The sequence below is a fragment of the Pantherophis guttatus genome, chromosome 9, assembly GCF_059756535.1.
Source record: "Pantherophis guttatus breed Tessera chromosome 9, ASM5975653v1, whole genome shotgun sequence".
Classification (NCBI taxonomy): Eukaryota; Metazoa; Chordata; class Lepidosauria; order Squamata; family Colubridae; genus Pantherophis; species Pantherophis guttatus.
Genome location: NC_142071.1, coordinates 28434037 through 28457379, shown reverse-complemented (window position 1 = coordinate 28457379; position 23343 = coordinate 28434037). Strand labels below are relative to the sequence as shown.

At 39.8% G+C, this 23343-nt stretch overlaps 1 protein-coding gene across 5 annotated transcripts in view; it reads left to right on the top strand.

The window, feature by feature from the left end:
* ARHGEF12 (Rho guanine nucleotide exchange factor 12) overlaps nt 1-23343 on the top strand; it is a 68416-nt gene that overhangs the window by 11236 nt on the left and 33837 nt on the right. For 2 of the 5 annotated variants that reach the window (XM_034430490.3, XM_034430489.3), the window contains exons 3-5: nt 11999-12022; nt 12346-12434; nt 14888-14944. In XM_034430490.3, the coding sequence (XP_034286381.2) occupies nt 11999-12022; nt 12346-12434; nt 14888-14944 (170 nt within the window). Of the gene's footprint in view, nt 1-11998; nt 12023-12345; nt 12435-13604; nt 13755-14887; nt 14945-23343 lie in introns of those variants that run through there. The other 3 variants (XM_087875699.1, XM_034430491.3, XM_034430494.3) reach the window with 2 other exon arrangements.

Genomic DNA, 23343 nt, shown 5'->3' with positions numbered 1-23343 from the left:
CTCTCCTTTGAAAAAGCAACTGATTCTTGAACACTTGTACAATGTATTTTAAAAACTACATCTTTGCTAGAAATCTGAGGTTTGCCCATTTGTTCATATTGCCAAAATATTTCCCCCTGATCTTGATTCCTTGACACTAAAAACTTCCTGATGTGAACTTGAATAGTTTTTACTAATGTTCTGAAGTGTGTCTCATTTATGTTGCACTCAATATTTAAAAGATATAGGATGGTGTCCATTAATATTGAAAAAATATAAATATGCCAGCTGCTGATGAAAATGGTTAGAATTAAGATTATTAGTATATCCACATATATTTGTATATCTGGACATGTTTTTTTTAAAAAAATAACCATGATCATTTTGCAAAGTGAATGTAGTGCAATAATAGAAGAAAATAAAATATATGTTTAAGGTAATATTATTTTTAATCTTTTTCATTTGGATATCCTTGCAGTATAATATAAGGGGATGATATGAGCATTAATATGTGACTTGAATTGTAATTGACTTAGAAGATAAATAGAATTTGTGCCCATGAGCACTGGGCAATGAGATTTTGCCTCTAAAAAATATATGGATATAATGTCAGGAAAGTTTCAATATCTCTTGAAAGTCATTGCAATTGAAAGCAGCCCTTTAAAATATTTATTTCCTAAGAAATATTGGGTCCTGCCTTTTTACTGCAGTCCCAGCAATGAAAAAACAATAGTATAAATTAGTTTTTTCTGTTTCTGGAGCTTGTGTGTGGTTACTAGTTGCAGGAAAGAAGGGATAGAGTAAGCAGGGTTTCATAAGTACTCTGGAAATTTTACTAATATTAAGATGAAAATAACTAAAAAGATGACCAAGACTAGAAAATTGTATATTAATTTTTCCATACTACAAAATAAAATGTTATTTATTAAATAGCAAATTGTTGGAATAAACACAACTATTACTGCTGGGCTTAGAGATGTTTTAAAAGTATTCAGTCACTAGAGTAAAACCACAAACTTCCTTCTCAAACATTCCTTTACTGTTCTTTTTTTCCTTTTGCTGTATAGACATTAACTTCAATTTGATTACTGTGTATGAATTTGTTTGTATGTCAGCGTATTTGCAATAAACTGTAGACCAATTAACTACCATAGCAGCTGAGTATTTAACTTTAGAAATCTCTGAGAAATTGACAAACATTTAGAAATCCATAATGTATATATTGATTCCAAATCATTTGTATCCTCTCCTTAAAATAGTTTTGTAAATTTTTGTGCAGAGAAACCTTGTAAACTAGAAGTTCATATATTATTCTATGGTGTATCATTTACATTCTTATCACGTAACTACTGTATAAAGAAGTACGTCAAGATTAATATGCTTAGTTATCAAGTGACCAACTGACTTTTGTTTATTTAATGTTAGAGAACACCTGAGTGTCCTTTGTTTAAGAAATTATATAATTAACAGTGTTTAAATCTTATGTTTTTATTTGCCACAATATTTGTTTTAACTACTATGTGGAAAAGGAATTCCACTTACCAGAATTAATGAGGCAATATTGCAGAATTATTCTCTGGCAACTGCAGCTTTGGAAAAAAGATAGGAGATGGAGTCAATTTTATTTGTACCCCAGACTCTTTTTTTAATATATAGATATATACCTATTCACACAGAAATTGGTTCTTTTTGAACATCTACAATATGTTTTCCCCTCCTTCTGGCTGAATATATTCACCTTCTCCTCTGGTGATAAATTGTATTGAATGTTAGCATTTAAACTCTTAGCCATAAACTTTATTGTCAACACCAAGGTATTGTTTCGCATTTCTCATTAAGAAATTGAATTTCTGTGAGCTGTTTGGTATTCTCAGGGTGTTCATATAGTATCACTGATAATAAATCTTGCCAAAGGGAAATCTAAGGCTGTTTAGTAGCACTGTATGTATTCATTGCCATTCAACTCCCATTAGTGATGAGGCCTCTGTTCCTTGGAGATTTGTCCATATCTGCTGTGCACAGCTCTGAGAATCTGCTCATTTCCCATGCCTGACTTTTCATTTAGGGTAAAGGTCTGTGAATTCCATATAAATATTTACAGCTACTTTGTTGTTATGTCACAAAGCTCTGATTAGTGAGTTCTTGCAAAGAATAATGTCTCTATTAAACTGAAACAGAAAAGAATAAAGTAAGACTTAAAAACTTAATGTGCATAGGCACCTGTATAGCCATCTATACCTCTATAGAGTTCTTCAAGCTCGGCCTGATTTAAAAAAACAATCAAACTTAAATCAATAAACAAAAGGATATTAATTGTGTGACTAACACTCTAAAAACCTATAATATAAAAGCAAGGTAATACTGGATTTCTTGTTGATAGACACATATATTTTCTGAAAGTCTGAAGCCATGAAGCAAAATGAATTGAGAGGATTTGGGAAGAGAAGCCATTTTGAGAAAGCTTGAAATACATGTAATATTGATTTTAGCACACTTTAGTGATGTAAACTTACTTTGTGGCTTTGTAAAATGAATTGGTTGCTCACAAAGGTATGATTTATAAAATTTAAAAGTATGGTTTCTTCAATCTAAAACTAATATATACAATTTACTTCAAAATATTCTTTATAAATGGAGATACAAGCTGTTGAACTAGGAATGTAGCAATTCCTATTTCACTTAAATAGGCAGGCAAAATTAAAAAAAAAAACAAAAAAAAAACATGGCAATAAAACTAAAATTATTTATTTATTAATTTGCCTTGCACCAAAGAACACTTTTTCAAGTTTCTTAAGTTCTTTTCTTATTTATCATGTTCATAAACTCATGAAAAGGGAAGGTTTGTTTATTTATTAATCTAATGTATGAATTCATTTCTGCACATTTAGAATTTGACCGTTTCGCCGTAATAATTGCTTGATAGGTAGCATGGCTGGTAAATGCAGTAATTCAGGTATGTTCAGATTTCTGCTAGCTTTGTTTTTAGAGCTGCAGAATATTTTATAAGTATCGTTTGCTTTATAGCAAAATCAATATTAAAAAGCAATAGCATTGGTTAGTCCAAATCAGGCTTTATCAATAACTTAAAATTTACAAGAGTTTTTAATGCTCTGGTATTTTAATTATTGTTTATAGGGTCATTGTTTTATATTGTTTTATATTATGTTGCATGTTAAATGTATTGTTAGTATATTTTAAATAATATTTTATCCTGGAAAGATAGGAGGTAAGCTATCTTATCTCTTCTAAAAATTTATGTGCTGCCTATTCCCATTTAAATATCTCATCTTTAAAGGCGAGAAACAAATATTGGCCCAAACTGTGTAATGTCAGGTTCAACAAAAGTTAAGTAACACCATATTTGTTTATGGAGAGGGACCTAAGGTGATTGGATTACTTAATACTTAAGAGAAATTTAAAGAATGAGGAACAGATCTTCCAGAATTGGTTTGTGTTTTTCTTCCTCATCGCAATATCTGTATCATTCCATGCATTGAAACATTCAGAAATGAAGTGCTGAATGATATGCTGACACATATTGATGTATGATATGCTGACACATATTGACGTATTTTCCGGTAAACTGAAATATAAACAAAAATCCATTATACTGTATAGTAATTGTTTCTAATATTTTGGTAACTTTATTGGAATAAATTGGATCGTCTACCTTACCTTGGCATTGATTATGAAAATTGATATTTCTGTTCAAAATGTAATTATATTCTCCCTTAAATTACATCTTGTGAAATATATGAACATTGCAACAGACAATGTCTATCCTCCCTTTTCTGCATTTGCTAATTATTATTTCTGTGGGTTTTTTTTTTTTTAGTTTTTTTTATTCCTGATAGAAATGTCTAGTTTAGTATTGTGACAAAGTGACATTCACTCAAGCAGCATTCAAAGCCCATTGTTGAAATTGTGTCACCAGAATGGATTAAGGGAGAATCTTGAGAAGGTCCTCTTTCTGTCCTGTGTTTTACTTTCTTCAGTTGCATATATGCTGGTTAACAGAACTACAGCCATCATATTGCCGAGGGCATGGTTAGAGTCTTGAGAAGATTTACATTAATCAAACACAAACAGACAGTGTAGCGTGAAGAAATTTCTCTCCTGCCAGCACTGCTCACAATCCTAATTAGGTTTATTGGGGCAGAAAAAGAAAACATGTCCCTCCACTGCTCTCTATCTTCCCCACGTTGGTTAAGTTGCTAACTCCTCTTTGAACTGATCCCTTAACCTTTATTCATTCCCTCTTGCAAGAGGAAGGCCCTGATTCCTGAATATTGTTCCTAATGTGGTTTATAGTTGGCAGGCGTTAATTTCTGAAAGACCTGGCAGACCGGAGGAAAGCAGCAGTATGCAAACAAATAAAATGTTCTCAACTGGGAAGCCATGTAAAAATATTCAACAGGTTTAAATGAGAGAAATTGAGGGAAAAGCAGCATTGGGAGCCTGGCAAAAATCTAGTTGAGCATAGAATAGAATTGGAGTTATAACCAGATAAAGCACGGACAGTGAAAAGAAAACGTTGTGAAAATAGTATAGTGCTGGGAGGTGAGCTAGAGCATTAATTGTCATCTTAGTAAATGAGCCATATAGCAAGATAATTAGGAACCCTTTTCAAATAGAATAAAGCCTTTAGTGGGGAAAGAATTGTATGTTTTTATAATGACAACCAGTTGCTGGAGACACGATAATATATTCTCTTTCCTACACATCATTTTGTTCTCTGTTCATGGATCAAGAAAATTAAAAACTAAGGTTGTGAGGGATAAAACCTCTAATGTGAAATTTGTTAAAGTGTTCACGAAAGTAATGCTTTCAGTTTTGATGAAGTGGCAATACATCCATCTTGTGTCAGAAAATGGAGAAGTAGCCAGATCTAAAACTATTACAACCACTGCACAACCACTGCAATTATAACAGATCAGTTTTATCTAAAAAATTAGATATCAGAATGCCTTTAAAAAGAGAACACATAAAAATGCAATAAAACAAAAAAACTGATTCAGTATTCCCTGTTTCATACCATTTCATGGCTTTGATATCAGTTATTTTCACGTTTCTCTTTTGCTTTGTGCTGAAGCTTCTTTATTTTGATTTTTAATTTAGTTGACCATTCAGGATAAATGAGTGCCCAGATATAAAGCATACTAATTCTTTCTGATAGGAATATTTCCAGAAGAGCAATATAAATAACTATACTATAATTCGTTTCGCTGCTCTGCTAACACCACCACCACAGTACAGTAAATACTGGGAGGGAAAACTGGTGAAACTCCACCTCCTTTTTCCTGTCTCCCAACTGATGAAAAGCCTTCAGTGATTTTAAAGCATCTCTTTAAAGAAACCATCAAAACCAGATAGATAGCAGGTTTTTGTTTTGTTTTTTAAGATTTGGTTTTTGAGTGGAATACTTTTCCTGGATATTTTTTTTAAAAAAACCCAGGTAATCTCCAAGTCTTTGTTTCTTTATATCAGATGCAGTTTTAAAAAAAGGCTGGGAAATAGCTTATCTTGAGAGTATATGGCAAGCAATGTATATAATGGTTAGTATATGTATTCTGTGCAGCTAGGTTATCGTTGTGCACTCGCTTTTCTGAGAGATGGTTTCTATTTTGTGAAAGCATATTTTGCTCTTGGTAGCCTCAGTTTGAGAACAAAGCTTTTGACAGCCAAGAAATATGTCTTGCATGGAGGAAGCAGGCAGCAATACTGTTCTCTTGATCAGAGATTCTGAGCTGAATGCAAACCTTTATTCTGCTTTGTAAGAACTCGCTTGCCAGCTTTTGTGATTTACCCATACGCAAGGCTGGTTAATGTCTCTGTGGTAGTTATTGTTCAGTGTTAGTAAATGATTATAATGGGATTGAATATCTTATTTGTCTTTTAACAACATTGTAAGAGGGAAACACTGTGTTTAGTAATCAAAGTGGCTAATCTAATAGGAATGAACCAGGAAATATAGGGCTTTTTGGAAAACAAATGTTATATAGTCTGTAATCTATTTTAATTTGACAATTTCAAAATTGGATCAGTCGAGTTTTGCAGTAAACCCCTTTGAAATATGATTACTGGCTGGGTTATTTATTGTTGCTTTAAAAAAAAAACAGTCTGCAAATTAGGTTGCCAGTTTGTATGTTTTATTAGGTTGTCAGTTTGTAGATTTAATAATATTACTGGTCCAGAATTTGAACAACTAATTTGAAAGATTCTATTGTCAATAGGTGTCATAATACTGCTGATACAAGGCTCTGTGATGCTTTGTGACAGCATGGGAAGTATCTGTATCCATTTGCAATTATCACAGTTAATGCATGTCTCAGCAGGTGGCAGCACCTCACTCACCTTAGCTCAGAAATATTGGACCTGGTAGTATGTGGATAGGAGACCACCAGCGAGTACATTCAAGGCTAGACAGGGAAATTTAAAAAAACCACACCTATACTGTTGCCATTACTTAATGTTTCTATTAAGTTACCAGCAATCAACCTGACTTAAAAGAGACTTCCCTTTTATCTTTGCCTGTTAAAGCATCGAAGTGAATTGCTGCAGATACACTGAGTGGTAGAGGGATGCCGTGAACTAATTTCATTGGAAGTATTTTTTTTTAGAAGAAACAGAGGAAGCATATTCTTTCCTAGAAAAACACCATTCCGGTTACTCTTGTCTTTAAAATCGTTCACTAGATACGGCATTATAAATCTTCCGCTTTCTTTCAATTAGTAACAGCAAAGATTTTGTATTGCATAAGGTGATTTTTAAAAAAAAAAATTTTTGATTTATATGCCGCCCTTCTCTGGAGACTCAGGGCGGCTTACAATGCGCTAAGCAATAACGCTTTTTAGCTTTAGAAGCTTTAGAGCTCAAATAAATTTGAGCTGAGCCTGAGTTAGAGATCATATGCTTTTTAAATGTCAGTTCCAGTATCTTCAGGCAAAGCTAGATAGGGTGTCAGTGTTGAATTTTAGAGAAATGCCACTCAGGGCAGAAAATACTGGTCTAAACAGACCAGTGATTTGACTTGATAGGAGAAGATCTTGGGTATTATTCAAATGAAATAATATGCTCTTTATATCCTACATTTTATGGTTTATTCGGGCATTAGTGTAGTAGGATTGTCTTGCCTCTCTTACCTTATCCTCTGTCTTCAAAATCCTCTTTTTGTTTTATTCATAGGTTATTCAACAGGATACTATATACTATGCAATACAATAGGTAGACTTTAAAACAAGAACAATCAATCTATATTATGGTAAAATTTATATTTTAAAGAAATATCCTTTTTAAAAAGAATTGCTCAGTTTTAAAATTAAGTTTACCAAAGCACGTATGTAATAAATATATTAGGGTTCAATGAAAATATAAATGTTTTAAATAAATTATCCTATTCCTATATCACAAAACAGTCGACTATCCAGAAATTCTTAACAGATCTTTTTTCCTTAGGAGTTACTGTAGTAGATCCTGCAGTACAGCTGATTATAGCAACTAAATTGAAGATGAGTGAAATAATCAGTAGAACTTTATACTCCATTAAGGTAAAGGTTCAGCCTGCTGGTCAAACCATAAAGATTATAAGAATAATTTATAAAATTATTCTATGGAGAAGAGTCAGTAATTGTGGTTTATCCTTTGCTTTTAACAGGATTTTGGATTCTAGTTCTCAGTCATACATTTTAAGCTATGGAAGGCCAATCCTTCTTGCTATATGCCTCTATTTGATTGGTCAAATATGTTGGGAGAATCATATCTAGTATTCTCTGTATGCCAATGCGTATTTCATGTATTTTAGCAAATGTACTCTTATTCCTTACAATGTAGGGCAGCTTTCTGTGCTTATACAGCAGGAAATAGTAAAAATAGAGACTAGGAATCTCAGAAATTTATTCTGTGAACCTCTAGTCATATTTGTTGGATTTTAATTTTCAGTACCATGTTACATAGAAGATGAAAATATTTTGGGTACCGGGGAAATCTAATTGTTCAACTGCTTCAAGTACAGTCTAAAATTATCTTAAATGTTTCTTGCACAGATTTGAAGTAGACGGTCTTAATAGCTGTTTAATGATGCAAAGCATGTGAAATACAGCTAATAGATACAACAATTAAAATTGCTGTAAGCTTATTGGACTTACTATAGTTATGACTGTGGTAGGTAAAATAAACAGGTGCTTTATATGAAAACCGACGCTTGATCCACCTAGCTCAGTGTTGCCTATTTTTAGACACGGTTCTTTGCCAGCCCCTTCAAAGATGCTCGAAATTTCAAATCTCCTGCATCAAACATAGGTTTTCAATCATCGAGTTATAAAGCCTTCCCTTGATTATTTAGATTATCTCTGCATGGAAGTTTATATACTTTTGTTGTTTTGAAACAAAAGATTCTAGGTAAATCTTACATTAAGCATACTTGAGTTTCAAATTATTAAATGTAATTGATATATTTATATTCTTTACTTTGTCTTCCAGTTTCCCAAAGTCATAATTACAGAGAAAACTTGTAGAATTATTTCATTTGTTTAAAGTTATTAATGAAATGTTGTTTGCTTCCCAGAATAGTTGTTTGTGCCACCCATAGTCGTCTTCAATGAGATGGGCAACTATACAAATTTTATATATAAATAATAACATATTTTATAGACTCAGTTTATCAAGTTGTATTCTCTGTTAGTAGAAAAGGGATTTTTCTCAACTTAACTTAATTGTATTGGTTCAGAATTTCAGGTTTTGCCCAATGCAGCCGCATCTTAGTGTCTAGAAATCTATAAAATGGAACTCTTCAATGCCATGATGTTTACCAGTAATTATTTGCAAATTAAAAAATAACTAGGAAAATGGAAGCCAGTTCTGTTGGTAGGTTTATTACGACTAAAGTAGTTTACTACCCAGTTTGTAGAATGCATTATCAATGATAAAAAAATGAATACCTTTGGGAAGAACAGTATTTGGTAGGAGAAATGTTTGTCATTTTTTGTTGTGTTTGAAAATCCTTTTTCCTAAGCGAGCACAAGTTCGGCAGCAAGTTAAGCCTTTGACAACACTCTGGCTCCCACTTACAGTACAGCACAATGGCTACATTGAGTCTAGCTGCTGGGGAAGCCCTCCTTTCCTGCTGATTTTGTAAATGCAGTTCTTTCTCTGTGAAATATCCTGACATCAGCTTTTGGAAAAATCCAAGGACCAGTGTCATGGAACAGTGGTAAAGAGCTTGCATGAACGAGGACTGAATGGCTAGACTATAGCTGAACCTTTAGTAACTAAACTCTTACAGTTTCACTGTATTTATACTTCAGTTGAGAACCACTTCAGGGTAGTGATTAAAGGCACAAGGCTAGAACCTGGGAAGCAGTGAGTTTCAGTCCTGAAACCAGATTTGTGAATTTGGTCGGTCTCACTCTCTCAGCCCTACAAAGGTAGTGGCAAAAACCATTCCTGAAAATGCCACCAAGATAGTCCTTAAGCAAGTGGTCCTTGCTTAGTGACCAGTCACTTAACTACTATTTGAAGTTACAACAGACTAAAAAAATAAATAAATTACAACCCATCCTTGAATTTACAGCTGCCGCCCTCCCACAGTCATATGATTGCATATGTGTGCTTAACAACCGACTCACATTTGGGACTAATTGCAGCATCCAAACCAAAACCACTCATTAAGGAAAATGGATTTGCTTAACAACCACGTTCACTTAACAGCCATGTGATTTCCTTAATGACCCTTGCGACTCTGATTGTCGCAAAAATGGTTCGAAAATCAAGTAAAATGACATGGTTACCCACTTAATAACTGTAACATCTTGACCAGAATTACTGGTCCCAACTGTAGTCATTAACTAAGTGCTACTCATCGTATTTTTCAGACTATAAGACACACTTTTTTGTCTCCCAAAAGGGGGTGAAAATGTCTGTGCGGCTTATATACCAAATATTGCCGAAGCCCTGCCCACTCATCGGCCGTTATTTTGCCTCCGCACGCCCCATTTTCAGGCCTTTTTCCAGCCTTTTTCAGGGCTTTTTTTGGCCCATTTTCGGGGCTTTTTTTGGCCCGTTTTTGAGGGTTTTTTCAGCCCACTTTCAAGGCTTTTTTCAGCCCGTTTTTTGGCTTTTTCAGCCTGTTTTCAAGGCTTTTTTGGCCTATTTTTGAGGCTTTTTTCAACCCATTTTTGAGGCTTTTTGGGGCCATTTCCCCCTGGAAAAAATGGTCTGAAAAAAGCCTCAAAAACAGGCTGAAAAAAGCCTCAAAAATGGGCAGAAAAAAGCCTTGAAAATGGGCTGAAAAAAGCCTCAAAAATGGGCAGAAAAAAGCCTTGAAAATGGGCCAAAAAAAGGCTGGAAAAGGCCCGAAAATGGGGGGCACGGAGGCTAAAAACTTTTTTTTTGTTGATTTCCTATTCTAAATTTAGGTGTGTCTAATATCAGGTGCGTCTTATAGTCTGGAAAACATACTGTCTTTATAATTTGCTGAGTAAGACCTAATGTTTTAAATGGGCTGAAAAGTTAGTGGAATATGTTGTGCCAGTTTTGAATCCCTTTCAGACATCATACAATAATGCCTCCAGTGTTAAGTTCTCCCTGAAGAAAAGATAAATACTGTACATGTACTTTGGATGATTCATACAGTATCATCTGATGTGGTCATCTCATGATAATTTGTAAGGATTGTCAGTTAGCTGCCCTTCTCTGATTTCCTGTTTTGATAGTCCTGACTATCTCTGCTTCTTTAGTTCATTGTTATAAGCAATGCAATAGCAGTTGCGATTTTTAACTTAGCACAGTATGAAAAACCTTTTTTACTTTTTATAAGAATCATCACATAATTTCAGTGCAATAGAGTTTATTTTATAGAGCTTTCCTTGAATAAATACAAAGCCTCTTTCTAAGGAGAGTGGGATGATACAGTGTTCACTCAGGTGTAGTGCAGTTTTAAAATAAGATGGGCCTCTTGTTCAAAACATACCTGACATAACAGTTATTGAAAAGAAGAAAGTATGGTCATCCTTGTTGATATACCAGATGATGCTAGTGTCAAGGCATTGGAAAAAATTATGAAATACCGAGGCTTGAGGTTGATCTTGAACACTTATGGAAAAAGAAATCTGTTGTTATACCAATTGTATTTAAAGCCCTTGGAGTGATAAAGGACTTCCTTGATATCTGGAACTATTTAATTTATTGAACCAGAACACCCTAACTTTACATAAAAACACGCTGCATGGAACTGCCTATATTCTTAGATGCTGCCTAAATAATTCTTAGTGTGGTATCATGTTGAAAAGATAGTTTTACCTCCATGGTAATTTGAGTATTAAATCGTGGATTCAGCATATAATCATGTTCTGAGAATCTATCCTAGAAGCCCTGTGTAAAATTTGCCCTCTTGCCATATGCAGTCTTGCTTGGAAGCTAGATTTTCATGTAGAAAGATGAAGGCAAAGAGAGAATAAGTATGGAATTCTCAGTAATGCATTTCTGAGTGTTTACCTGTAAACCTAGAAGCAAATTTGCCCTACATTTTAGTAACAGAATTGAAAAATGCTGTAAATGCTAATACTGGTTTTATTAATAAAGTTTTTAAAGCTTTGAAACAAAGCTGCTTAATTGCTTTATAATGCTATACAGTTTATAGCCAATTTTCAGTTGAGAGTTTTGTGTAGAGTGAAATGAGTTACTCAGTTGCTTTTGTGTGCAACAGATTCTTAAATACTTTTCTAATAGATGCTTTAAATAGCTTAGGATACAGTGTATATTTGTTAAAATCTATTACGTTGAATTTAGGAGTAAATTCCTACATTTACTGAATTTAGGAATTCAGTTGTTGTTTGACTGAACGAATGATTGAACTATATACTAGAATATTAGTTGTCCTGATGAATTTAACGATGCCTCTCATTTTAGGGATTCCGGTAATTTTATCCTTAAATCTGTTACATGGAGGCTGACATTGATTTCTTGTAATCTGAAAACAATTTATATGATGCTAACTATTTTTATTTGTTATTTTGCTTTTCAGGTTTCCCCTCAAAAAACCTACAAGGTAAGTTTCTAAGCGTTTGACTTTCTGTATCTACTAAGAAAGTTCTGGTCTTCTCCCAGCTTCCAGTAAGCTAATATGGAAGGTTCTGGATATATTTAGCTGCACACCACTAACCAGATTGCATTATCTGAGACCTAGGAAATGAACCATGGATTCCTGCCTTTGGGTAGATTGTTTTCCCAAATAGAAATAATACGGAAAATGGGCATATATTAATTATATTAAATATGTTAATGAAATATATGAATAGGATTCTTAAAATTAGCTCAGTTTATGTAATGCAGTAAAAAAATGATTTTGTTCCCCTTTCTGTTTGGCTTCAGGCATGGCAGCATTCTGAGCAGAGAGTCTCCAGCAGACAAGAAGCAGAAGGTCGAGCGCTGCATTAGTGCCCATGATTTTGACCCAACAGGTAGAATTACCTTCACATCCCAAAGAACACCCAGATCTTCCTGTTGTCCAGCTTTGGAATTAAAAAGTTGCCTAACCTCTTTTGCCAATATTATATTCAAGGGCAATAACAGGGTTTCTACATTTTTTATTTTCCACTTTAATGGCATAATTTTGGTCAGTGGGGTTGCACACTCTTCCTTATCCTTGTGTTTTTGAGTTGTATACTTCTGGAGTTGCATAGTAGATGGGACTTTTGTTCGTTTTAAATCTACTTAGAAAGTTGAAGACCAAGGTAGAAAACGACACATTAAAGAAGAGATATTTTTGAACCCTTATGTGCCAGATTATATAACAGATACATTTTAGTTTTCCCCTGTAGTTCTTATTTTGATTCAGTTTGAGACTCTGTGACTGTTCTCCTCTGTTTATTTTCGTTGGAAAACTAGTGTTGTGAATGTAGCATCCTGTAGTACACTTTCTGCACTTATGCACAGAACCCATTGTGACTTCTTTAAGCGTTAGAAACTCCAGCTTTGCTTGAGTGTATAGTAGCTTCAGGAAACAGATGTATGAAGCCTATCCAACAGTGTTAAACTGCATTAAATTTTACTCATTTGCCTGTGATTATACTAATCTGTATATATATTTCCTTCGAATTAATAGGGATTGACATTATTAGCATTGATATGGCAGTGTTATTTCCTCTCAGGGCCATCTGCTAGGAAACTATGAAATCAGGCTGCTGGAGTAGACAAGCCAGAAGTCTGATCCAGCAGATTATTTTTATTTTCTTAAAGAAAAAGCCATATTACTAGCAATTAGCCCATGTGGGCCAATGTAAATGAGGAACTGCACAAATTTATATTTATTTTGCAGGCTTTTTCTTGATTATGGTGCAGCAGTTTAAAAAGTACACTGTTGTTCAGTTCACCTGTCTCTGGGAATTCCTATGGGTGGGTCTTGTATTCCATTTTCTCTTCAGTACTCGATCTTGCTCTATAGATAACGGAGCTAGATGGATTGTACTGTCTGTTAGTTTGCTTGTCTATGGAGCAAATGCTTAACATTCCCCGGCTCTGGAGCTGAGGAGTGTTTTCTTCTGAGTGAAATTGCGCTCAATTATTTTATATTTCTATCAACTTTAACTGGACACATTCATTTTCTTTCTTTTGTTTCCCTGTACTTGTAGACCATCTGTATTGCATTCAGAGTCTAATGCTGTCTTGGAAATTAGTCTGCATGTGAAGGTTCCACCCACCCCAACCTACTAACCCAGACTGACTGCTGTATGCTCCTAACTGTGTGACTGGCTTGCGGGTGAGCCTCTTGGCCCCACATGGTGTGTTGCTTTTCATTTGTGCAATTTAGCTATTTTGTCTGTTATCCTCCAAGAATTTAGCACAGATGAGAATAACTTTGAAGATCGCAGTGTGTGATACAGGAAGATGTATAACTACAGAGGAAAAAAACAATAACCATACTGTGTTGGGATGAAATGTTTATTCCTTCTCTTTGCTGATACTTTACTAGATGAGATCTTGGAGGAAGTTCTAAGGCTTGAATTTTGGAGAATTGGCTATTCCCTGCATAACGTAATGTACCCTGTTTCCCCCAAAATAAGACATCCCCTGATAATAAGCCTAATCGGGCTTTTGAGCGCATGGCAATAAGGCCAAGCGCTTATTTCAGAGTTCAAAAAAAATATAAGACAGGGTCTTATTTTTGGGGAAACACGGTAGCATTTCCCCATCCATAACATAAAAAGAATATTTCCTTAGAGTTTGACTGCGAGGGTGAATGAAGTGTGATCTTTTTAAGAGTTGGGCTTTTAATATAAAGGTAGCTGATATTTCCAAATTTTGCCAAATTAGTACAAACGGACATTAAAAATAATTGAAATAGGAATAGCCGAAGAAATGAAAGTATATTTATACTTTCGTATGTCCCTACAGCGTTATGAGTGGACATATTCAGGATCCTTTGACAGTATATCTCCTAAGAAGAGATATCCATGAAGCAACACATCATCCCTAGCTATTTCAAGGATGGAGGAAAAAAATATTTTCAAACTAACCAAGACTTTCTCCCTTTCCCATTGTGGTTGGGATACTTCAACTATTAATTATTTTCTGGGTACCATTGGCAAATATAGGGCTTTGCCAATATAAAAGGCTGTGCATTATATTTTTATATTTATAAAACATCTTTTCCAATTACTCTTTACTATAGAAAGGAGGGAGCTTGATTATGATGCCTTCTTTTTTTCTGGAACTTTACATTTGATGTTATCTATTCGGTCAACTACTATTATTTCACATTCTGATTTCAGATGTTACCATCTCTGTATGCTCATATCTTGTTTGTGTTTTGCATGAATTAACCCAATTGTAGAAATCATTTTTAATGAAGTTTTTCCATGTTGGTCTCCATATTTCCTATATCTCTTTCTCCTTTTCTCCTGCTTTCGTGCAGATAGCTCCTCCAGGAAGACAAAGTATAGCTCAGAGGAGAGTAGATCCGAGACATATGGTAAGCTGAAGCAGCCACTGTAGCCTTGTGCCTTTGTTCGGTGTGTTCTGTTCAATTGTTCTGTGTGCTCAAGGCCTCTGCCTTTTCCCTGCTATGCATGGCTAGCTTTGCATCAGGGGAAAGGACTGAGCTTTTAATGTGGCTTAAATGTGCAAGCTTGCTGGTGGATACTAACCTTTGTAGCGAATATTAGATGTTTTTTATATTGTCTTCCAGGATCTAAATGACATCTTTTCTTTGGGTTGGAAAGTTTGAGGAATTGGCACTAACCATTATGTAGGTAAAACAATTTTCTGGAAGTGTGGAGTTGTACTCTGTGGAATATGATAGCAGTTTGCTTGAAAAAAAGGGAGAGTCTTTTTATTTTTTTAGCTTCTCGACCATTACTTGTGGTGTAGGTACCTCTTTATCATATGAAATATTTTAAAAATTCCATAGAACTGTGGCATGGAATGGATGGCTTTCTAACTACAATGACATTTCAGTTAATTGCATGATAGAAATCTTTATAGCCTGTCTTAATTTTTTTGTCTGCTGCTATTTAACCCTGTGAATAGTTGGAGATAGCTTAAATTGAAACACCCAAAACTGTTAAGATTATTGCTCATAACCAGTTCCCAAGGATTTCCTTGGATTTCCCCCCTCTCTCCAAAAAACAAACAAAACCCTATCTCTTCTTTATGGAGACAGAAAGTTTTATAAAATAGATATCTCTGTCCCTTTGATTGATAGATGAGAAGTACCTGTAGTGGAGGCTGCAGATATACCCCTAAAAGAAATCTTAGCCATCTTTAAAACATTTTTTAAAAAATAAAAACTCTGTTTGCAACAATGGGTGGTTTTATCAAATTAAAATCCCTTTATGGGGATTTTATATAGTTCCTTTGCAGCTATTGCACATTTTGTACAGTGAGAAAAAACATTTACATAACAATTTAAGAATTGGAACTGTGCTGTAGATCTCTTTCTACATTCCCCATTTATTCGTACCCATTTCCTGTATTCATATCCATGTTTATACTTATTCCTGTTATCTTGTACATGTTTGACAAACTAAATAAATAAAATAAATAAATAAGAAATTGTAATGCAATTGTATTGTATAGAAGTGTAACTACTAGTTTTAGTCTTTATTAATATACTACTGGGAGAAACCACTGCATAACGAAGTTCTTTTTGTGTGTGAAATAACTAATCTATCTTGTTTGTGGGAATATTTAGTATGCCTATTAGAATCTATCTATAGTTTGTTTTCTCTGTTGCATGCTATATCTTGATTTTTCATAAACATGTATAATAAAGTATGACTTCATAATGCAACCCATTTCCTCTCAGACTTCCTATGTTCAGTTACAGTTTAACTGTGAAAGCTCCTCTCCTTTCTTTGCAGTAGTCATTGGCTTTCCTAGGTTGCTTCCTTTTCTCCCTCTTCTTTCCAGTCCTGAAATCTGTATGGAAAGTTTGCAATATTTGCTTTGGACGGGGGAAGCTATTTAAGAACCTTCCAGCAGAAAATGCTGTGCTTTATATTGCTGATGACTGCAGTCTTTCTGCTTGCTTTTGGGCATTGGGAAAAAAATATCTAAAAGTGTCAAAGGGGATTAAAGGTGTGGCAGTTACCTTTTTGAGGTGAAAACTATTGAAATTCCTTTCCTGAATGAAAGGTCCATAGACCTTGATTGCTGTATGGAAAGATATAAAGTAAGTAAGGAATACCATTTTAGCGGGCATCAATCTTTTTTTCAGTCTTTCTGTTACTTAACACCTGAACGGATGTTTTCCAGAGTACTGCTCCTGCAGTCCATAGCTGGGTTTCTTCATCATCAGTTCCTTTTGACTGGGTGAAATTTAGATACATCTCTCCTCGCCCTGTGGCCACGCCCACTGCTCCCATAATGCACCAGTCTTTTCACTCAGTCACTGAAGACTGGTGTGTTTTTCTCTCCTCGCTATCCTTGTAGGATTTTAGCTTTCTAGCGTTAGGCCTTTATTTATTTTTGTTTAGTTTTTTCTCTCGGTGAGAGCCGGTATTAATAGGAGGCTGCAGGGAGTGACAATCGAGTCTGGGGCGCCAGTCCGTTTCTCCCCGGGGCTTCTGACGGCCGTCAGACCGCAGCCGGGGGTTTCCGACCCTTCGGGGCGGGTCCCTGCCTCTAATTAAAGCCGCTGGTGTGAGCGCAGGGGTTGCGGATCGCTGCGATCACCCCCACACCCTTTCCTGTGATCGGTTCGTATCGGCTCTCTTAGAGGCGGCTCCGGAGCCTTGTATGGTTAGCCCTGCAAGCTCTGACGTTTCCCTTTGGCGCTGGCTGGCTAGAGCGACGTAGTGTGCTGCGCCGACGAGATTCTTCAATCGTCAGTCTCTGGAGCGCCGGGGCGAGCCCTTCGGCGGGCGGTGAGACTGCGAGGCGTCCGACCTTCGGGCGGCGCCTTTTCAGGTTTGAAATTGCCGGTCTGTGTCCGAGGCGCTCGGATTGCCTTCAGAGCGCGCCCTGAGCTAACCGCTATCAGCCCACGTGGTCCCGAGCACCGCGGGCGCCATTTTGGGGGCAATTGTCGGTCCGGCGGCCATTTTGTGTCAAGCTCTCCGCAGGTCGCTCCCCTCCTTGGCGGCAGATATTTGCCTTCCCTCTCGCCCACGTTGAGTGCGGGACTTTAGTTTGGCCAGCTCTGCCTCATCGCTGTCCCTGTGGGCCGGGACCTGAGGCTTGCCTTGTTTGCCCTAGGCCACCTTATTGGCCTTCCTTCTTGGGGCCTTTCTGGACCTTTCTACTGAGCCTTTGCTGCCCCATCATACAAGGCCTCTGGTGTTATTGTATATAGTTCCTGGCATTTTACAGTTATTGGGTTTTATATTTAAAAAAAAAAAAAAAAAAAAAAAAAAAAAGAAAAAAGAAAGGAGGGAGAGAAAAGGGAGGCATCTGCTTGTATAGATACCTTGACCCACACGCTTGAGATGGCTGACTCTTACCTGTCTTCCGACTCTGAACGGGAGCCTAGTCCGCCAAGGGCACCGTCTAAACATAAATCAAAATCGAGGGGCAGGTCTACTGTCGCTCTTCCTGATTCTCGCCAGCACAGACCTTCAGCAGCGGCGGAGAAGGACGCCCAGCGCCGACACAGGGCGCTCGAGAGGCAGTACGATAAGGCCAGACTGGCCTCTTCGGCCTCTGTCTTTGCTACCAACCTACAACATGGCTCTTCATTGGCATCTGAGACCGTTCAGGAGCTCGGTGAGGAACGTGACACCTCCACTTCTCAGGCTGCGACTGGTCTGGTCCATGCTAAGAGGGCCTCTGTCTCCTTACCTGACGTTTCAACCGTGGGCCTTGCAGAGCCTCATGCTCCGTCTTCCCGTCGCGCTGAAGCAACGTTTACCCCGACCGCTGCTGGACTTCGGGGCCAGGATGGTCAGCTGTTGGCTCCCCAGGTGGATTTGCAAGCGGCATTGTCTACTGCTCTGTCCTCCATTTTGGCTGCAGGACTTCACCAATCTGTTCTTCAACAACCCCTTCCAGCCCAGCCTTGTACTTCTCACTCGTCTGCTCCAGGTCGTTCCAGGTCTCCATCCCGGTTGGCTCACATCTCTTCTGATGACTCCGAGCAGGAGGGAGAGCTTCCTGAGGAATTAGAATTCTCGGAAGATGAAGGCCTCGCACCGGACACTCCTGCCTTTTCCGGCTTGTTCAGGCCTTCGTTGTTTAAATCTCTGCTGCATAAAGCTAGGCGGGTCACCAATATGGAAGCCCCATCCGTTGAACCTTCTACTTCTTCGGCCACTCATGAGGCCTTGTTTTCGTCATCCAAACCGGGCAAGGACTTTATTCCTTGTCCTCAACTCTTTGCTGATGTTCTACAGTCCCCCTGGTCTCAACCGGGCTCTCTGATGGGTCCCACCAGCCTGGACAAAAAGCTGTATTGTGGGGCTCCGGAATTGGACTCCTTACTATCTTTACCTGTGGTTGACCATCCGATTGCCAGCCTCTCCTCTTCTTCGCTTTTGTCCTCGGACGCCTTGGACGTTCTTAAATCAGAGGACAGGAAGTCTGAACTCTCCTTTCGTAAAGAGCATCAATCTCTTGCTTGGACAATTAAGACGGCGACTGCTACGTCGTTCTTTAATAGAGCCACATTGCTTTGGCTGAGGCAACTTCAAGAGAAACTACCGCCAGAAGACACGCGTCTTCATCAGGATATAAATAAAATTGTTGCTGCCACCGAATATTCGGCGGATGCCTCGTTAAATTCGGTGAAGTTTGCCTCGAGAGCCTTGGCCTCGTCTGTGACATCCCGTAGACTGTTCTGGCTCAGAAATTGGAGAGCTGACGCCAAGGCAAAGTGGAAATTGGCGGCGGCTCCTTTTAAGGCCCCGAACCTCTTTGGTCCTGCCCTGGATCCTGTCCTGGTCGAGGACAAGGATAAAAGAAAGGTGATGCCCGCGTCCTCGTACCGCAGACCGGAACGGCGCTACGCACCCTATTCTCAACGTCAGCCCTTTCGGGGCTCGTCGGGGTCAGGGGGCCCCTACTCGCAACGCAGCTACTTTTCCGGGGCCGACCGCTATTCGGACAGACAACGGTTTCGGGACAGGTCCAGAACTAGCAGCTCCAGACGCCCTTTCCGTGGAGCCGGTTTCCGCCAGCCTCGTCGAGGCAAATGACTACAGTTTGCAGGATCCCATTGGCGGAAGGCTTCAATTCTTCAGCCACCAATGGGAACTCTCCACCAAGGAGGACTGGATCCTTCGGACAGTATCTCAGGGCCTGGCCATCGAGTTTATGGGACGTCCTCCGGTTCGCTACGTCCGCTGTCCGACTCACCTGTCCCCCGACAAGGCGGCTCTCTTGCGGAAGGAGGTCCTCCACCTGCTCCTTATCCATGCAATAGAACCTGTTCCATTGGATCAGCGGGGCAAGGGATTCTATTCGATTCTCTTTCTGGTCCCCAAACACTCGGGGGGTTGCAGGGCCATTCTAAATCTGAAGCAGCTGAATCTGTCGGTCCGCTACCGCAGGTTCAAGATGCACTCCTTGGGATCCATCCTTGCTGCTGTGCGACGGGGCGACCTTCTCCAGTCTGTCGATCTCAAGGAGGCGTATCTGCACGTTCCGGTCCTCCCGGCCCATCGCCAGTATCTGCGCTTCCAACTTGGGGAGGACCATTATCAATACTGTGCAATGCCCTTCGGCTTGTCATCTGCCCCAAGGACTTTCACAAAACTGGTAGCGGTGGTGGCAGCTGCCCTCCGAGCGTTACCTGTGAGGGTCCTATGCTATTTGGACGACGTTCTGGTCCTGTCCTCCTCCAGAAGCCAAGCACCTCGGGACCTGGCCCATGTCATCGGCTCCTTTCAGGACCACGGGTTTTCGATCAACTTCCCAAAGAGTCATCTGCACCCGACCACGGTTCTGCAACACTTGGGGGCGGTGATCGACTCGGTTCGGGGCCAGGTCTCCCTGTCCCCGGACAGGGCGGAGAGCATTCGCAACCTGATTCGGCTCATCCGGTCCAAACGCTCTGTTCCTCTTCTACATCTGTCCCAGTTGTTGGGGAAAATGGTCTCGTGCTTCTCGATAGTGCCATGGGCGCGCAGACACACGAGGCCGTTGCAGTGGTTCCTGCTGCCTTTTCAGCGCACGGGTCGCAGCGACTCTCTCCACAAAGTTTCTCTTCCCCCTCAAGTTTCCATGTCCCTCGACTGGTGGACAGGTCCCAACCTTCTTCTCGGCACTCAATTTCTGCTCCCGGATCGGCTGACATTGACTTCAGATGCCAGTCTCCTGGGCTGGGGGGCCCATCTCAACGATCAGATGGTGCAGGGTCGCTGGTCGCCTTTGGAACAAACGTTGAGCATCAACATCTTGGAGCTGAGGGCGATTCGCCTGGCTCTCTGTCACTTTCAGTCCCTGCTGCGGGGCCAGCACGTCCTCGTCCTTACGGACAATATCTCCGCCAAGGCCCATATAAACAAGGAAGGGGGCACGAGGTCAAGGGACCTGATGCTGGAAGCGGAGAAGTTGTTTTCTTGGGCCGAGGGTCACGTTCTGTCTCTGAGGGCCGATCACATCTCGGGCGTGGACAATGTCAGAGCGGATTGGCTCAGCAGGCAATTGATAGACCAGTCGGAGTGGCAACTAGATCCCGAGATATTTCAGGAGGCCGTCAACATCTTCGGCCTGCCTGTCGTGGACCTCTTCGCCAGTCCGGCGAACGCCCAGCTTCCCAGGTTTGTGACACGCTATCCAACTCAGACGGCGGAAGATCACAACGCTCTACGGTGCCGCTGGCCTCCGGGTCTCTTGTACGCCTTTCCTCCGCTTCCGTTGATCCCTCAAGTCATTCGGAAGCTCTTGGAGGAACGTGCGGAAATTCTGCTGGTGGCTCCCAGTTGGCCACGTCGGCCGTGGTATGCCGACCTGGTAGCATTGTCCATACTTCCACCGTGGGAGATTCCACCGAACCGTCTCTCTCTACGCCAAGGGGCGGTCTTCCACCCAGATCCCGGGTGGCTCCAATTGGCCGTTTGGCGTTTGAGCGGGTCATCCTGCGCAAGGACCGTCTCCCCGACTCTGTCATAGCCACTATACAGGCGTCTCGCAGACCTTCGACATCGCGCATATACGAGGCCTCGTGGCGGGCCTTCTGCGTCTGGTGTGCTGACAACTTGGTAGACCCTACGTCGGCTCAGGTCGTTGACATCCTCTGCTTCTTACAGTCTGGCCTGGACAAGGGCTTATCACCGTCTACCCTTCGTCGACAGACCGCTGCCTTGTCCACTGTCGTTCGCTGCCCACCTTATTCGTCGCTCTCTCAGCACCCCCAACTCAGAGAATTCTTGCATGGGGCTATGAACTTACGTCCGCCTCCAGTTCGTCGATATCCGACCTGGGACCTTTCCTTGGTTCTTCAAGCGCTGATGAGTCCCCCTTTCGAACCGCTGAGCTCTGTATCTCTTAAATACTTGTCCTATAAAGTCGCCTTCCTTTTGGCGATCACATCCGCGAGACGGATATCCGAACTCTCAGCTCTGTCGATCCGGAACGACTTGTGTATTTTCCACGCTAATACTGTCGTTCTTCGCCTGGATCCGACTTTTTTGCCGAAAGTGAACTCATATTTTCATCGCGCTCAGGAATTAATCCTTCCGGACTTCTGCCCGTCACCCAAGCACCAACGTGAGAGGGATTGGCACACACTTGACGTGCGCAGGGCCCTCCGGCGTTATATTCGCAGGACTGAGTCATTCAGGAAAACGGAGGCCCTTTTGATATCCTTCCATCCAAGATCCTTAGGCCAGAAGATATCTCCGTCGACTGTGGGCAGGTGGATTAAGGCCTGCATCTCCACTGCTTATGAACGTCAGGCCAGGCAGGTCCCAGCCGGGATTTTGCCTCACTCTACTCGTAGTGCGGCAACGTCAGCTGCTTGGGCCACTCAGGCATCTGTTTCTGACATCTGCCGGGCTGCCACCTGGTCCTCGGTGACTCCTTTTATCAGACATTATAGGGTGGATTCATTTGCCTCGGCTGAGGCTTCCTTTGGCCGTCGTGTCCTGCAGAGTGTGCTAGCGAGGCAGGACTCCGGGGGCCTTTAGTTTCCCACCCTTGTTTTTTCTGAGCTTGGGTATATCCCAGCTATGGACTGCAGGAGCAGTACTCTGGAAAACGAACATTGTCTTACCTGAATGTTCCTTTTCGGAGTACTGCGACTGCAGTCCATCCCCTCCCTTGTTTTTCCTATTATTGGACTCTGTTGTCTGGACTTGTTATTGTTGTAGAACTGTTGGTTTTTTTCTTGGACTATATTAGTGGTCGCGCCTTCGTTCAAAGACTGGTGCATTATGGGAGCAGTGGGCGTGGCCACAGGGCGAGGAGAGATGTATCTAAATTTCACCCAGTCAAAAGGAACTGATGATGAAGAAACCCAGCTATGGACTGCAGTCGCAGTACTCCGAAAAGGAACATTCAGGTAAGACAATGTTCGTTTGCTATAAAATGGGTTAAATGTTATATTTCTTTATATTCTGAAGAAAGAGATCTACAGGACCAGTTCCAAGCTGTGTTCTGGTTTGAACCTCAAGAAAAGTAATTTTAGGCATTTAAATGCTTCTAAGAAGGCATGTTGAAATCAAGTTATTTACAGAAATTGTAGTTTCTTAACCAAAAAAAAAACATACAGCTCTTGAGTTAAATGCAAACATTTTTGACATAAGTCAAAATGACTTAGTTTTACTTTTTAGTTATCAAGGAACTCTAATCACCCAGCCATTAAGATTACTATTTATTTCAATGAATTTTACAGCTTTTAAAACACACTATTGCATATGCTAGACACCATGAAAACAAAAACTCTTATAAACTTGCTTGCATTACTTTCCAGATGGATACATTGTGCTATTC